General features: G+C 32.9%; 1 protein-coding gene across 4 annotated transcripts in view; it reads right to left on the reverse strand.

Moving 5' to 3' along the window:
* Positions 1–3419: 3419 nt before the first annotated feature.
* LOC127870288 (uncharacterized) overlaps positions 3420–17500 on the reverse strand; it is an 18186-nt gene continuing 4105 nt past the window's right edge. For 2 of the 4 annotated variants that reach the window (XM_052412916.1, XM_052412918.1), the window contains 8 exons: positions 17005–17346; positions 16357–16521; positions 16003–16046; positions 15476–15559; positions 15035–15133; positions 14282–14548; positions 13625–13694; positions 3420–4491 (listed from right to left, as the gene is read on the reverse strand). In XM_052412916.1, the coding sequence (XP_052268876.1) occupies positions 4406–4491; positions 13625–13694; positions 14282–14548; positions 15035–15133; positions 15476–15559; positions 16003–16046; positions 16357–16521; positions 17005–17346 (1157 nt within the window). In that variant the 3' untranslated portion in view covers positions 3420–4405. The remainder of the gene's footprint in view (positions 4492–13624; positions 13695–14281; positions 14549–15034; positions 15134–15475; positions 15560–16002; positions 16047–16356; positions 16522–17004; positions 17347–17500) is intronic. The other 2 variants (XM_052412917.1, XM_052412919.1) reach the window with 2 other exon arrangements.

Raw genomic sequence — 17500 nt, forward strand, 5'->3', positions numbered from 1 at the left:
TCGAAATACCAAAAAGGTACTTGATTCTTGCTTAGTTTTTGCAGGAATGTAATTTATCATTTCTTATAAGTGTACAAATAAGTACTATCTGTGCTTTTTGTATTACGCTTAATGGAAATATATTATATTATTCACTCCGCGGTTTCAGCCAAAAATTAGAATTCGAAAGTGGAGAAATTACTAATAAATAGGTATATTTTGCAGCGTTTTGACAGTTTTAAAAGTTATACGTATCATATGTTAGGGCTTTATTTTAAAATTGCATGCTTAGTCAAAATATTTACAAAGCAAAGCCACTGAATGTGCTCTGCCCCCTCGCATACATATTCGTACAAAAGCATTCCAAGATCGGTCTGATCACAAGTTTACTGCACATTTAAAAAGGGGCGTCCAAACTGTGGATTTATTGGAAAATCTAAATGGTTCATCCCAGTTTGCTCAGTAGCTAGAATGTATCTGGTAAGTTACGAAACAATGCATTCTGTGTTTGAGCGCCTCGCAATCGGAGGAAAGTTGCAAAATGACGTTTACAATCTCTTAAATTGTCGCAAAAATGGTGCAATTTGGACCCTTAAAGGGGCCTTTTCACAGATTTTGGCATGTATTGAAGTCTTTCATTAAATGCCTTATATTGATAAATGTAAACATTGGATCTAAAAAGCTCCAGTAAAAAACAAGAATACCATTAAAGAAAGAAAAAAGTAACCCTCAAAGGGGCTCGAACCACTGATCCGTGGACCCCTGAAGTAAAAAGTCTTCTACTTAGACCACTCGGCCATCCATGCTCATACCATCTGCGATGTATTTTACACTTATAAAAGCAATCCTCGTAGTATCACAAAATATAACGACAACAACAGAATTCTCCAAATTATTCAATCGTTTCGCATTGCAACGCTTTATAATTTTCAGGTTTTTAAATAGTCAAAAGATGAACATAATGAATATTTTTGAGCATGGTAAAAGGTCGGTCGGTATTACTGTTTCCTCACAAATATCATAACTTCAAAGAAAATGTGCGAATCTGGAACAATTTTTTTTATTTGTCAATTTACCAAAACAAGAAAAGGCCCCTTTAAATGTCCTTAACATAGATGTTCAAATTATAGTAAAACTGTGTGTTTACTAAATGTTGCTGTATTTATTTGTGTAGCAACAGACACAACAATTGAGAAATGGTGTTTGCAATGTTCCATTTTTAAGTATTTATATACAAACGTAATATGTGGCTGAAAGGCAGCTCAATTGACATGACGCCTTATCAGTGATCGCTCCGCCCACTTAATCACATGGCTCAGTGGGAAGAAAACCTAGACAAGCTAACACCAAAATGGCTTCTTTGCCTAAAGACTGCATATAGATTTACGCAGTATTCCGGATGATTTTATGGACTTGTTTAACACCATATTACACTTGTAAAGGGGTTGATGCCATTCAGTTATTCTGCAAATGCAAAAAATATACGATTAAACAGAACATCAGCTATTTATAACGGGTAAATCGGTACATTAAACACGCTCTCAAACGCTTGCGCGCTTACCGAAAAGGAACCCGTTATTACGTGTAATGGTGGTCTTTGCAATAAATTAACACTTCACCGGTATCTACCCGTGTATTTGACACGAAATAGCGCTTTATAACTGGGAATTCGGTGGAGTTTTACGCGCTTTCTGACGCCGGGTGGGTACCTCAATCCCACATGTTATTGCGTATAAAAGTGATATTAATCATATTAAACATTGCTTATGGGACATTTATCAATCACTATAATTTAAGCGCAAAAACAACACAGTAAGTTTGGACATTGTCTGATATAAAATTAGCGTTGTACGAAATGGAATACGGTCAGGCTATTATAAATTGATAAGGTTATCAATATCAGACGCTCGCGCAGGTACCGACTTCCCCGAAGTTACCGCATTTATTGGTTAACTAATATCAGTAATAATAACTCTTTTACGATAGCATTTATCGACACGTCTTTATAAAAATAATAACAAAATGGTTTTCACTTGTTTCTGACACATACAGAAACGCGATTTTTAACGGGGATTTCGTAAAGTTACCAAAATTCTCAATTATTTTACATGCACACGTGACATAATACATACTTAATTATGCTAAGTTATTGCTTATATGACATTTCAAGTTTGTGAAATAAATTAATGTTCTATAAAGGGGATCTAGGATCATTCTTGAAGCTTCAACTCGCTCTTGTCAAGACCGCATTGCCGCGTTGGAAATGGTATAAATTTAATTCATCTAACTAATCTTTCTGGATACCAAATGTCAGAGTTGCATTTACCCTTTTTACACCGTTTTTGCCATATTTCATTTCCGTTTTTTAATCCGAACAAAATAAACGAAACTCGTTTAAAATATGAGATCTAGGCATTCGAGCTCCTAGTGTGGATTAAAAGCGTTTATTGGTGACACCACACGAGTGCAAATGTGTAGATACCGTTAATAAGATAATATATCACATGTCACCTTCAAATAACATGTATGATGTCAATTAAGTGCATTACTATCAGAGTAATAAAACACAGCATGAATTAGGCTTCATGCTGGGTTTTATTTCTCTTTAAGTAATGCAGATGAACCGCGCTTCTGACCTAGTAACTGATACAACTATTTAAAAAAAGTGAAATATTATGTGATAATCAGATCGATAACATAAACTATTTAAAGCTGCTAGTATATCCGATAAAAATATATTATAATTGTCTTTGACAGTGTTGACGTTCAGTTGTTCGTGGTGACGACCGCATGTATTTATACATCTCTTACACTTCTCACGATATCTTTTCGGCTTTGGAAACGATATTAATTAAATGTCACCAACTAATCTTTCAGGATATCGATTGCCCGAGTTACATAATCCCCATTGACACCGTTTAACCATTTTTAATCGTTTTTTTAAAGAGGAAAACAAAAGAAACTCGTTGGAATAAAAGTGAACCTAAACATGTAGCTTGTCTAGAACATGGCGGACAGGTCGTTGCCAACGAGTGCGCTCGATTAATCGATCGCTGATTGGTGGATCAATTCTAGTGGGCGGAGCGATCATTGATAAGGCGTCATGTCAATCTCCGACCCAATATGCAATATACCAATCAACATACCATTCACTATAACAAGCTTATGAGGGTTTGCCTGTCAAAATTAAGTTTATACAATATCATATATATATGATATCCAATTGACCTCTGAATCGGTTTTTTCGTATTTGGTCAAGGTGTCGCTCGACCATTGCTTTAAACATGTACACATCTCATTTATCGTTAATATGCTAATACATTTTTTACATTGGCATTTCGAATTAGAATTTTATGGATGTGACATGTATTTTCGAAAAATATCTATCGCAATACAACAATTCGAAATAGAATGACAGATTATTTCAATTAACCCGAACAAACATTTTTTTATGAAATATTTATCAACTATGGCGTAAACCAAACTTGCTCGTTCGAATCACTTATTTTTTGTAGATATTAATATGATTTTATTGTAGGGTTGTATTGTTTTAAACACAAATTATTGCATATCATAAGAACTCATGTTGTTAAATACAGCAAAATAAGTAAATGATCTATCGAATCATATTTGGAACTTTTGGCGTTTTAACACTTACTAAGTGTATATTCGTACGGGTATTTGATTGACATGATGGCAATATATAGGAACCGATAATTTATAAAAACAGATTAATACCGAATCTACGAGAAGAGTTGAATAACTGTTGGATCGACGTCTGTGCTCGTCGGGCTGGACTTTTTGTATTGTTCTCCGTATATTTTGGCTCATGCAAATCAATATAAACAACAATTCCTGACACATGTTTTGGATTTACGAAGAGATTCGAAGGTATATTCAATAATAGGTATGACGCTGTTACATAGTCTATATTGTTCTATTTCGTGACAAACAGGAAGACAGACGGGCGGACGAACACGTAAATCCTGGTAAAGAGCTTCTACAGACGATTTCATTATTAATTATTAAATATAATGACACAAATTGAATTGGTTCCTAGTGTGAATATATATATATATATATATATATATATATATATATATATATATCAAACATAATGTGAAATTATAGAATACATATAACGTTTTACAAAATATTCTTTACAAATATACCACACACACATGGAGATATATAAGATATATATACAAATACACCAAAGAAATATGGAAACGTTGAATTTCGCAACGATTGACTCGCCATTATATTAAGTCATCACCATATATGCGTACATAACGTTTTTAATATATTGCAAACATACAAAGTGAATGAGACATGTTTGTCTGACGTTGTTCTTACTGTGCGAGGTCTATCTTTTTCCTCTACAGAACAGTGTAGGTCCTTACAACCTTCATTTTCAATTTGTGTTTCATACAAACGTAGAACTCTTCAACTTCTGTCCTTCAAGCAACTCTTCTCCAAATTGTTTTCGCTTGAAAATATCCCTTGCCCTTTCTGCAACATAAGTTTATATTTCTTGAGCAATTGTATAACTTAGATATATTTTCGAAGCGTTCCTTACAAATGGTTCCTTCAATATAAGTAGTCAGCTTGTTAAATTCAAATACAAGTATGTAGTCTGTTTCTGAAATTCTTTTTTAATCAAAAAAGCTCAATCGTTGAAACATAAATTAACAAATTATATTATGTTATATATGCGAACATAATAAGTTCCCCAGTGAAGGAGATGTCGCCAACGTTGTAACGAAACAAACGCTGATTTAAGTACTCGTGACTTACTTATGCAACGGAACGGAACAATTTATAAAACTTTTAAAGAAGACTTTCTAAAGATAACATCAGCCAATTGTTATTAGATTATACCTACTGGGGTTTATAAGGAGAAGCTATTCGAAATATTACTTTCGAAAACCTACTTGAGTTGTAATGACATTGTAATGCAAACGACTCAAACGATTCGAATAACTGCTATGTGGAACAAGATATGGGATCATTCGTGTCCATTTTTAACAACAATTACATGTTGTTTTCGTAGGAAATGCCCATACAAAAACAATATGGACTCAAGACGGAAGACATACACAGAGCAAATACACAAGCTCATGGGCTAATAGAAAAGCTAAATTAAATTTTATTCCTAAAATGAATTTCAAGTCATGAAACTTCTGATGTGCATCTTCATATGTTTAACACGGTTAATGTGTTCACTTATTATTGGCGTCGCGCTGGAGCGCGGCGACTAGTATGTAATGCATTTTTTTTGCTTATGGGAGGAGAAGTTATTTTACGGATAATTGTGTATATTTTTGTTGTCAGAATATCTTGCATAGTGGTGATTTTTTGTGTACAGTAGAGTAAATAAGTACTGATTTTGTGCCTACTACATTTACTACAACATTTATTGTCAATAATGCAAAGTTAATTCTTTTAATTAATAGCTAAACACAGGGACTTGGCACTAATAACGTGCTGTAGTGGATGAGGTGTCCGTCTAGCGATCGGGTTTGGTGGGTTCGATTCCCAGGCGGGAACAATTTTTTTATATATTATTTATTTTATTTATATATATTATATATAGTATTTTTATATTATTTTAAATAGAATTTAAAATTACTGCGTTTTAATGCGACCTAAATACAACGTTGCAGCAACGTTTGGAAATAAAAACGTCGCAGCAACGTTTGGAAAAAACGTCGGGAAAACTTTCATATACACCATTGGTACAACCAAACTGCAACGTTTGACTGCAACCTAATTACAACGTTGCAACAACGTTTGGGTGCCCACTGGGTATGTGGCTGGGAATGAGATTTGGACCCATTTGGCGCTGACGTCGTTTCCATAATGACTTTAACTTTTGATGATTGTTTCGCGTACTTTTTTAACACACTTATTAAGATAAAACAATAGTTTAATTTTGAAGAATAACCTCAACCATGGTAATTAAGTTAAGGGAAGAATACATTTCCGTATTTTCTTATCGTTGGTTTGAATCAACCTCAGCTTATATATTGAATCAATACAGTCAGAGACGTAGATAACATCTACGTCTCTGATACAGTAGGGCGCAGTTCGACATTGTTGATTTTCTGATAAACTTCCTGCTTTTTTAAAGGTAAGTTTTTCTTACTTTTTGAGTTGTTTTTCTTCAACAAATTGCAAATTTGTTAGTAATCTGAATCTCTTCCATCAATCATGGTGTGTGTATGAGCCGTTGTGGCCTTGTGGGTGTCACAATGAAGATTTTAGACGATATTGCTATGTCAAGTTTGTGTGTTTTACCCGAAAGTTGTCAAAATCTAAAACACTTCTCAATTTAACATTTGTTGTTGAACTTTTCTATAATGAACGTAATGACATTTCGTTTAAAAGTTGTGTCCATATAGACCAGTTGACGAGTGACGTCACGCGCACCTGCAAATATTAGACTCCGCCCACTGGTTGGCAAAAAGAGGTGAAATTCATATAAGCGCATATAGAGAAGGTTGAATAATCATCGTGTTTATTGATAATCATGCACTATATCAAATATAATTTTACTAACTATGTCTGAATAAAACATAAGCGTGCAAGGAAGTGTATTTTTGTTGTTATTATTTGTTTTTACTATAAACGAACTCGGGAGTGGAAGACAATGTACAGGCTCGATATGTGGTTACCATAAAAATCTCTACTTGGCAAATCTTCGCAACCATTTTTTAAATAAAAAATCTAAGATATTGAAATTCTTTCAGAATAAATCAAATTTAATGAACAAACACAAATAAGGATTAAACAAACAGCAAATAGATGGACGTTATGTACGCAACATATAGTAACTGATTTCAACATTTCTGCCTGTAAAAACCTACCTTGTTACACATTAAATAAATTATCTTGATAAATGTAATTGTTTTTATTTAATTATTCACACCAATTTTGACACTCTTTGTTTCTGCGTTTTTAACCCGGTGTTTTAAACCGATTATCTCGTTATGATCGGATACTGTTCAAACAATTACAAAGAACATATGGTGTAATAAATCCCAGTGACCTATTCATGGGTCCCTGCATAAACCACATGTGGCATACAAGTGTCTGGTCATTGACCACAATTTATGATACCTCCATGTCATCTCTTGGCATATTGAGCGATCATCTAAGCAAAATTGTAAAGCCAAAATACGAGACAGTTGCCCAAATAAAATATTTTAACATATTTAAAAAATGAATATATTTGTCCGAAATGGATTAACAGGAACTAGTATATATATATATATATATATATATATATATATATATATATATATATATATATATATATATATATATATATTCGCCAGTTTAATCACAATAATACGGTGTTTAATAACTATAAACTAAAATATTGTGCAATTTCACTGCTACACAATTAATGTATTCGAGTACCGGCAAATTAAACTCGGCTATTACGTGTTAAGATTGTCCGTTACTGTATATAGTGTACGAAACGACATCATGAAAACAAGCAAACAACAAAAGGGTATAGAATACTTGCGTAAAACAAATTAATATATAGATTGATTTATCATAAAATGCTAGATTGTTATCACTCCAGTAAAGAGGGTGCACGCAAAGACAGTTTAATATGCATAATATGCAGTTCTTGTTTTTCATATGTATGCGTAACTTAATGATATGGTCATTCGATGGAAACGAAACGATAATTCATTCTATGGAAAGTAAAATTACTACAATGTTTAAAAATTGTAATGTATTCCACTTTAAGGGCTTCGTTTTATATAATTGATTAAATGCCCCTCTTACACTTTTGTTCGCTTATGAACAATAACAATATCTACACCACTTATAATTATAATCAAATAAATGTATGTGTTATTATCTTTGAAATATGATTTATCAAAATCTTACTATCCCAAAGAATACGAAAGAATATTTTCAGGTTTTGTTTTGTGGGATTGCCAGTTGTTAGTCTTCCGACCACGTTTACTCTGATGTTAATAACTAATTCGTATTTTTATACAGAGGAAAATTATATTTATGAAAATACATTTATTGGTACTAAATATTATATTTTTGCACTATTATTTAAGAGTTTAATGTTTATTTCGGATTTGTGTATCGTTTTATTGACTAAACAAAAAACATATATACATGTTTTACGTCCTGTAACCAGTGCTCTTTGCCAACCAGTCAGTGCGCATGCGCGAAAAATCCCGAATGTAAACACTAACATTCAACTGGTCTATATTACCCTTTCAGTATTATTCTATCACTTTATGTTCTTTAAGATAAAGTGAACTGAATAGGTTTGTATAATCAACATTCAAAATTCCTTTGCAAAATTTTGTTCAATCACACAATAGCATGTATGCAATAGTAATTTTATTCGAAGTGGCTACACAATCAATGTGACAGCAATGTATAATGTTATTCATTCTATTTGATGATAATTAGTAGAATAATTTTTTATGTTTCTTTTTTGTCAGATGATCTAGTTGCTTATGTCCATATAAATGGCTGTGTACATGATCAATTCAAAAATATTTAATTCTTGTTTTAAACTGCAACTCTTCATTCATTTATTTCAGCAAAAAATACAGATTGAGCGAAAAGACAAAGTGCGAACACCAAAAGATGTGCTCATTATTATCAGGTATGATATGACCATGTAAATAATTTAAAATTAACACCAAACGGAGCACCTTTTTACAATTTTCAACCCATAACCTATAAGCGCCGGCACATCTATTCAGGAGGAGTGCTGGATTGGACGTAAAAGATTTACAAACTGCAGTTTTTACCTTATATGTGTTAAGCTTTTAAACAGTTTTTCCTGTGTAATAAAAAAAAGATTATCTTATGCAAAGGACGTTTTGTTAAAAACAGAGAATTATGTATTTAAAGAAATATGTATTACATGTTAATTTCACATGCCTAAATTTTAAGTGTTTTATCCTGGAGGGATATTGCATAGTAAATTCAAAAAGGGAATGTTAACATGTGGTTAATTTATGAAAGGGCAAACATAGTGTGAACAGCCTGATTTGAAGAAATAAATGTGTTTTTCAGTTTGGGAAAAATATTTACACATATAAGCGTACACAATTGAATTATAATGATGTATTCAATACAGATTTCAGAGAGAATTATGTACAAAACAAGAATATTTTCATCTTGATGATATGAATTTATTATAATTTGTTATGCTATGTTCGGAAAGATTAATATTAAATAGAAAAATAACGATGAAGATTGACAAATATTGCGTGTTATATTGAATATAATTTCAATAAATTGTGGACAAGTATGTTGTCTCTATTGTGTGATGTATTATTGATGTGTTCGTAGAAAGTTGCTTATAAGTAATCAGTTATTTATATATTTTTTATCATTGCAGATCTTCGAAAATGTATGTTGCCAATCCTGGTGCAACCTGAGCTTACCAAGTTTACATCATACTGTCAGTTTGGACATTGTGTAGATGATAATATGGAAAATATATTGTGTTGTGATATACTTTTTTTAAACAGATAAAGTGTTTTATTCCAGACTTAACATGTCATTTTTCATCAAGGAATAACAAAAATACAATTTTATTGATTTGCACGAATTTGTAGTACATAATATCAACAATATGTATCTTATGTATTTTTTAACAGTCTATCATCCATAAGTTAACATATTAAACATGTTAAGTATGTTTAAGGAATATAATGTATACATTTTTGTTGTTTCTTCAAACTAAGTCAGATACATGAAAATCTGTTTTATGATTAATGATGAAAAATTCACTCATAGTGATCTCACTATAAAATTTTCTGTCCAGTATAATAAATAAATTGTATTGTATGCCTGGTATGTGTTCTAAAAATAAAATCACAATTACTGTTGCAGTTCATATTGAAATCAAGATATGTGATGTAAACATATGTAGTCATATTATGTATACATGTATATTATTTGTACCGGTAAACAAAAATTAAGAAGTGTAACATTCAATCGATGATAATGTGGTGTGCCATTAAATATGTCTTGCTGATTGCTATAATTTTGTTAAAGTTAAAAATCGTGTTTTTGAACCTCTACAAATGAAATGAGTGAATTTTGTTTTCTATCTACACTTATACTAAGTATAATAATATATTAACTATAAATATATTGTTGATAACACATAGCATGTATATGCAATTGAAAATGAACTGTTTCCATAGCAACTTTAAAGTAACTAAATTCAATTTGTCTAATTAATTTTATCAATTGTTGAATAAACAAGAATTGCTAATTAAAAATATGTCTGGCAGTATACATGCACAACACAAATTGTATCATGAGCCGTTGTTCATTTTAGTTTCAAATTTGTAGCTATACAAACTGTTCAATTTCTGAATACACACCTATTTCAAGAAAATGTGCAAACATTTTCTTTTATTAAAAACATATTTATGATGTTTCATATCTGTCAAGGGCATTTTTGTAATATTGCTGTTATGAAAGCCAGATGAGCTTATGGGACGGCGTGGTTTTTGTCCGTCCGTGCGTTTCCGCGATAAAGTCCACAGTTTGCATCCGATTCTTTTCAAACTTGTTCAGTGTCTTTATATTAATGAGGACTCGAAACCTATTGATTTTCAGATCACTGGGTCAAAGGTCAAGGTCACAGTGACTCGAAATAGTAAAATGGTTTCCGGATGATAACGCAAGAATGCTTAGGCCAAGGATTATGAAACTTCATAGGTACATTGATCATGACTGGCAGATGACCCTTTTTGATTTTCAGGTCATTAGGTCAAAGGTCAAGGTCACAGTGACTCGAAATAGTAAAATAGTTTCCGGATGTTAACTCGAGAATGCTGATGCCTAGGATCATGAAACTTCATAGGTATATTGATCATGACTGGCAGATAACCCCTATTGATTTTCAGGTCACTAGGTCAAAGGCCAAGGTCACAGTAACTCGAAACAGTAAAATGGTTTCCGGATGATAACTCAAGAATGCTAACGCCTAATATCATGAAACTTCATTAGTACATTTATCATGACTGGCAGATGATCCCTATTGATTTTCAGGTCAAAGGTCAAGGTCACAGTGACTCTAAACAGTAAAATGGTTTCCGGATGATAACTAAAAAATTCTTACGCCTAGGATCATGAAACTTCATTGCTACATTGATCATGACTGGCAGACGACCCCTATTGATTTTCAGGTCACTAGGTCAAAGGTCAAGGTCACAGTGACTTGAAACAGTAAAATGGTTTCCGGATGATAACTCAAGAATGCTTACGCCTAGGATCATAAAACTTCATAGTAACATTGATCATGACTGGCAGATGACTCCTATTGATTTTCAGGTCACTAGGTCAAAGGTCAAGGTTACAGTGACTTGAAATAGTAAAATGGTTTCTGCATGATAACTCAAGAATGCTTACACCTAGGTTAATGAAACTTCATAGGTACATTGATCATGACTGGCAGATGACCGCTTAAAATTTTCAGGTCAAAAGTCAAGGTCACAGTGACTCAAAACAGTAAAATGGTGTCCTGATAAAAACTCAAGAACAATTAGGCCTAGGATCATAATACGTTATAGGTACATTGATCGTGACTGGCAGATGACCCCTTTTGATTTTCAGGTCACTAGGTCAAAGGTCACAGTGACCAAAAACTTATTCACACAATGTCTGTCACTACAACTGACAGCCCATATGGGGGGCATGCATGTTTAACAAATAGCCCTTGTTTAAAAAGAGCAACGTCGAAGCAATAAGTCTAGAATGATTTCCCCTTGAATATGAAATTTTTTTGAAATCCCGCTTGTTTACGCAATTAATTCCACAGTTATCATCCAATTATTTCCAAATTTGCACAGAATCTTTATCTCACGAGGACTTGAACCCTATTGAATGTGAGCAGTATCGGAGAAATAAGTACACAATAATCTCCCCTTGAATTTGAGAAAATTCTGCTTGTTTGCGCGTTTAAGTACATAGCTTCCATCTTATTATTTCCAAACCTGCACATTGTTTATAGCAGTAGAGCGATTCAGGCCCTCATGGGCCTCTTGTTAAGAATTGGATGCTCAAATTTCAGATTTTGATTTGTCAGATGTAGCACTTTCATAATATATGCCTAACTAAAAAAGTCATTTTTACCAGATTGGTAAAAATCTCGTTCCCAGCCTCTTATCTTAGTTAGAAGGTGACTTTTCAGGTTGTTCCGTAGTGTAGTGGCTACACGCTCGCTTCACATGTGAGAGGTCCAAGGTTCGAGCCCCACATATAGAGCGTGAAGCGCGACACGTATTACTATCCAGGTGGTATGGACCCTTTGGTATGGACTTTTTTAGGTGACACTGTGCATGCGCGTTTTGTGACACTTTCCGTTCCTTAATTAGCGCGAAGCGCGACACGTTTTACTATCCAGGTGGTATGGACCCTTTGGTATGGACTTTTTTAGGTGACACTATCAATGCGCATTTTGTGAGATGAAGCAGATTTTATAAAACCTACACAGTTCTGTTCCATTAATGAAAATTGCACACGGATGCCATTAAAAAAAGGAAACCAATGTTAATAAAATGAACTATGGAATATTTGGGGGTTACAACACAAAATCATAGATAATGGTTATTTGGGGGTTATAACACAACATCATAGATAATGGTTATTTGGGGGTTATAACACAAAATCATGGATAATGGTTATACCAGTATCTTTTTCTATTTTGTTTAAAATAATCGGCCAATATATCAATATTTACAGTAGAAAAAAAATCGTTCCATGTAACTTCATTGAGTGCCTTTTACACTGAAATTCACGACGCCCTTTGATGCTTTGCATCAATACTTATCTTGATTATTTATGTTTTGTTCTTATTCCTCAAGATGAAATACGAAGTATTTGTTGTAAATTGTATTATGTTAGAAGACCTTGTTGAAAATAAGAAATGTATTATATAAATTGCATATTATGTAATTTCATCTGATGTATTTCTTAACAAGTCTATCTTCTTTAAATAAAGATTTTACTATTATTATTATTATTATTATTATTATTATTATTTCTGTTTGAAATGTGCGCCAAAAGCGACGTTTCCTGATGTGGCGTCATCAGTGCATGTCAAATGTATATTATGAGTTGAACCGCGTATTTGAAAATACCATAAACACCAGTCACATGTAATGAACATGTCAGGGATAATAGATGTATTAGTTATTTAGTTTTATTATTTCCATTAATTTGTCCGTCTGTTTTAGAAAACATTGTGCTTAACAATTAAAGCGTTCAATACCCTGTAGCCATTCTGTCGTTAATCAATAAGTCAATCTCAGTTAATGACGGGCACATAAAAGTGATCGTGTGTGGTGTATACCAGCACAATAGGAAGTGGAAAAGCGATCTCGGCAATTTCAAACACACATCAATTTGAATTAAACGTTATCTTGCTACTATTTATAGTAAGATATGAAATAGAGAATGCTATTGAAACAAAAAGTTTTTTTTACAATGGGTAAGCTGACAAACATGAAACGTTGATTGCAAAACATTTAACGTTAATAGATCATTAGATTTCACTCCATATTACTCTTAAACGTTTTCAGTGGAAACTGAAACATTCAGCGTAATACATCACAATTATTAAACTTACTGAATGCCCCACTGTTTGCTACGTCTTTCAGTTCTTCGTTCAATCTTTGCCTTTGGTCCATTTGACTTCCCTTAAAAATTACATCAATTCTTATTGCTTTCCATTATATGTATACCCTTACGTTTTTTGACAGTTGTTTGTGCGTAAACCATCATATATCACTTGCGTGCCTTCACGGTTGTAACAAATAAAAATCACGATATTTTTAAACAACTGTTTTATACTTCATACATTTTTAAATGCGACTGGATTGTAAATTTATTCATTGGACAAACCCCACATGAATTATGTAAAACCGTTCGTAAGAAAGTGTCGGACATATCTATTTGAAGGAAGTTATTTTTCATGTTACAACTTTTAACAATATAATAAAATGCACACAACAATATTTGGTGATGTTAGAATAAGAACAAAACAATTGTGTTAAATGTCAGTTACCTATATAAATAATGCAAAAGACAGTATTTTCTACAAACTTATTTTAACTAATTTACTTTTATTAAAACATTACGTTTATTTCTTCATTAATTTTAAGTTTAATAGTTATCTGTTAATGGCATCCCACAGCAAATTTAGGCTACTTACAATAACAACTATTATTAAAATTAAAAACATTAGGTTGTGCGATTCAAGCAAATTAAAGCAATTTGTAAATACCTGTTTCTGTTCTTCTATTTTAGAATCTGTCGATTCCGTATTCATACAGGACTCTGGGACATTCTCAATGCCTGTGAAACTGTCATTTTTTACAGGCGAAACGTTTGGTCCTGTACACAGATTATTAAGACAAATGCTGTTATTCGTGTTTGCGTCAGGTATATCCAGGTTTGTGCCATTGTTCAGTGGTTTGGAATAATCCTTTGCGTCTCTCAAACGTTCAACTGAATCATCGCCAAAGGCTACAGTTGAGTTGTTGGTACTCTCCTTAACAAAAAAAGTACATCAATATATCCAGCATTTTATCAAACACGGTAATTAAAAAAACAAGGTTTCAGCATTCAAACTGTATCAAATAAAAAACATATATTGTGACTTAACACGACTTGTAAAGGTTTACGAAATGTTCGAACCAAATATATTGCATCGCCCATTCGACCATCCGAACGCTTTTAACATAGATGTACCTCAATATTACTCGCTATGTATATGTTTCCTTATCTACCTTCTGGTGAATTCGTTTACTAAAGGTGCAATTGTTATGGCTGCATAATCCTATCGATAATATTTAACCCTGAGGAAAAACAACGGAAAGGAGTTGTTATACTTCTTTGTTGCTATGGTTATTTTAGAATTGTCTACGTTAACGTTTAGCTGTTAAGTGAAATGTGACATGATAAAACATACGTTTCAAAATCAGAAAATAATACTCAATATCTAATGTTCCGGTACTCTGCATACTTATATGCTTACATTATCCATATGCTCTTCAGCATGCATATGGAAATCAGTTGCACTAACACTCGGTTGTAGCTGTTCATCATTAGCATGTGAATCGACGTGTGTTAATGCCTTTAAAATAGTATATATTAAGTGCATTTTATACTATGTTTAGACTCGGTAAGAGACAAGTAAACTAAGTACGATCTTCTTTGTTTCTCTGTAAATTTAGATAACGCATTAGTTTTTAAACCACAAGCGTATCAGCGTTATGATATCGGTAATTGCATCCACGTTTGACTTATTGCATTAAGTGTTGGAAAAACATACGAATAGTATAACGCTAGATATTTAAATAAATTATATATGAAACATGACAATTAAGTAAACGTATACATCATTCATCAGAACGTGGATGTGTGTTTGGGGACAAAGCTTATCGTATTTCATCATAGCGCATATGCATATACTTACATCGATCATTATCTGTTCGGTGCATTCAACGTCGATATTTTGTGAAATGACAGACGCAGAATTACTTTGTTCCTGGCCCGTTTCCTGAAATAATCATTTCAAATCGTATTTATTGAACTAGTTTTTCGAAGTACTATTTAGTACATAACACGTAAACATTTAGAAATATCACATTTGATGATAGTTAAGCTAGTGGGTAATGCATAGTATAATTGTCAATAAATATTCGTTACTTTTAATAGTCTACGTCAACTTTTGATTGTGGTTGAAATTATATGAATAGACACTTAACATTATGCAAATTTATGCTAAGTTATACATCAGCGTTTTGTAAAACGCAATTGCATACTAGTATGTGATTTATGTATGGGATTCTTATATGAACACAAGGAAAAAGAATTAAATACTTCAACATTCATCAAACGGTAAAACCTTTCTAAAATACACATCATACTTGATACACACACGTCAAATATCTGCAGAGTGAGCTTTAATTGTAAATCCCTTAACTAACTCCATTACCATACCTGAAACATCAATGTTTCATGTTCATGTGTCGAAGCACCAGATTCTGCAAAAATGGAACAACGAACTATGTTCATTGCTAACCTGTTTACATAGAAATCCTAATCATGTAGCATTATAATTGTAAGTGATATAAGTTTAGACATATTTTACAACATATACATTGCATATATATATTTCCAATTTTCTGCAAAAGTATCGTTATGTTATACGTTGTATTGTTAGTGTTGGATGTAAACTTACGTCCATACTAGCGAATGTATACTCATCAAAGGCATCAATTATGAAGTTTGGCGTATTGTTACTTTTTTATCGGACGAATGAATTTACGAGAGGCGTATACAGTACGAACTTACCCGGTATATTAGTGGTATTCCTCCGTTTACGATATACCAGGCACAAGGCAACAATAAATGCAATAAATCCAGCGACACCCAGTGATATGCCTATAATTGTCCCCGTTCTTCCTGTGTCAGGCGGCACCTTCGTCACACCTGGTAAACGTGTAACATCTATAGTACCTATTAAAATGCGGGTATTAATGTAAATGTTTATGGACACATATCAGCGATTCATATGTGGCAGTTCTCTGTTTCAAATAGTGAAAAGTATCACTGCCAATACGTAATAAGTGTTATTGTTCGAGTGTGAATTGATGTTTAATTCTGAACTCGTGACATTATTATTCGAGCAAAATTGCACTTGCTTTAACCTCGAGATAAAAAGATTAAATATTACGAGAATACAATAATACATGTTTGTTGCAAAAAGTCCTGTTTTATCTTGTTTCTGAGTAAAAGAATCAACAGCTTAAATAATTATTATAACTTCAACGAGACATATGTTGATATAAACTACTTCTACTAAAACAATATAACAATAACCTTCAACCACGTTGAGAATATGTTAAACATGTACTTACAAACTTGCTTACTACCTTATTTACTTGCGTTCTTTTGCCTACTCACTAGCTATATTGCGTGCATGATTGCTTGCTTACTTACCGATGCATGACATATTGAAATATACGTATTCGCTTTTAACGTAGAGCTCTTTGCAGCTGTATGTTCCACACTGGTCCTCCATGAGACTAAGTATTGTCAATATACAGGTTCGAGATATCCGTGTAATATTGTAGGCTGACTTTAAGCTATCACGCATAAAAACTGCTGAACCTAAATCTTTGTTGAAATCACACTCAGCTATCCCGACACTTTGGGTGGAACTACGGTGTGTAAACTCGAAGACAATTCCGTACTGATCACTGTGGCATTCTATGGGCATGGTCATTCCGGCGGTGATGTTTTTGTCTGCTGGTCCATTGATCCTTAATCCGCGGCCAAAACCTGAAGAACGTTGCACAAATGGAAACTGTTATAGTAAAATACCGCTTCAGAAGAATCATTATAATTTATATACATGTATAGTTAAACGCTATAACCGGTGCAAAGCCCTTATCGTTTAGCATTGACTGTTCTAGTGCGGTTACCCCCGTTTGAA

Source organism: Dreissena polymorpha, chromosome 2, assembly GCF_020536995.1.
Source record: "Dreissena polymorpha isolate Duluth1 chromosome 2, UMN_Dpol_1.0, whole genome shotgun sequence".
Classification (NCBI taxonomy): Eukaryota; Metazoa; Mollusca; class Bivalvia; order Myida; family Dreissenidae; genus Dreissena; species Dreissena polymorpha.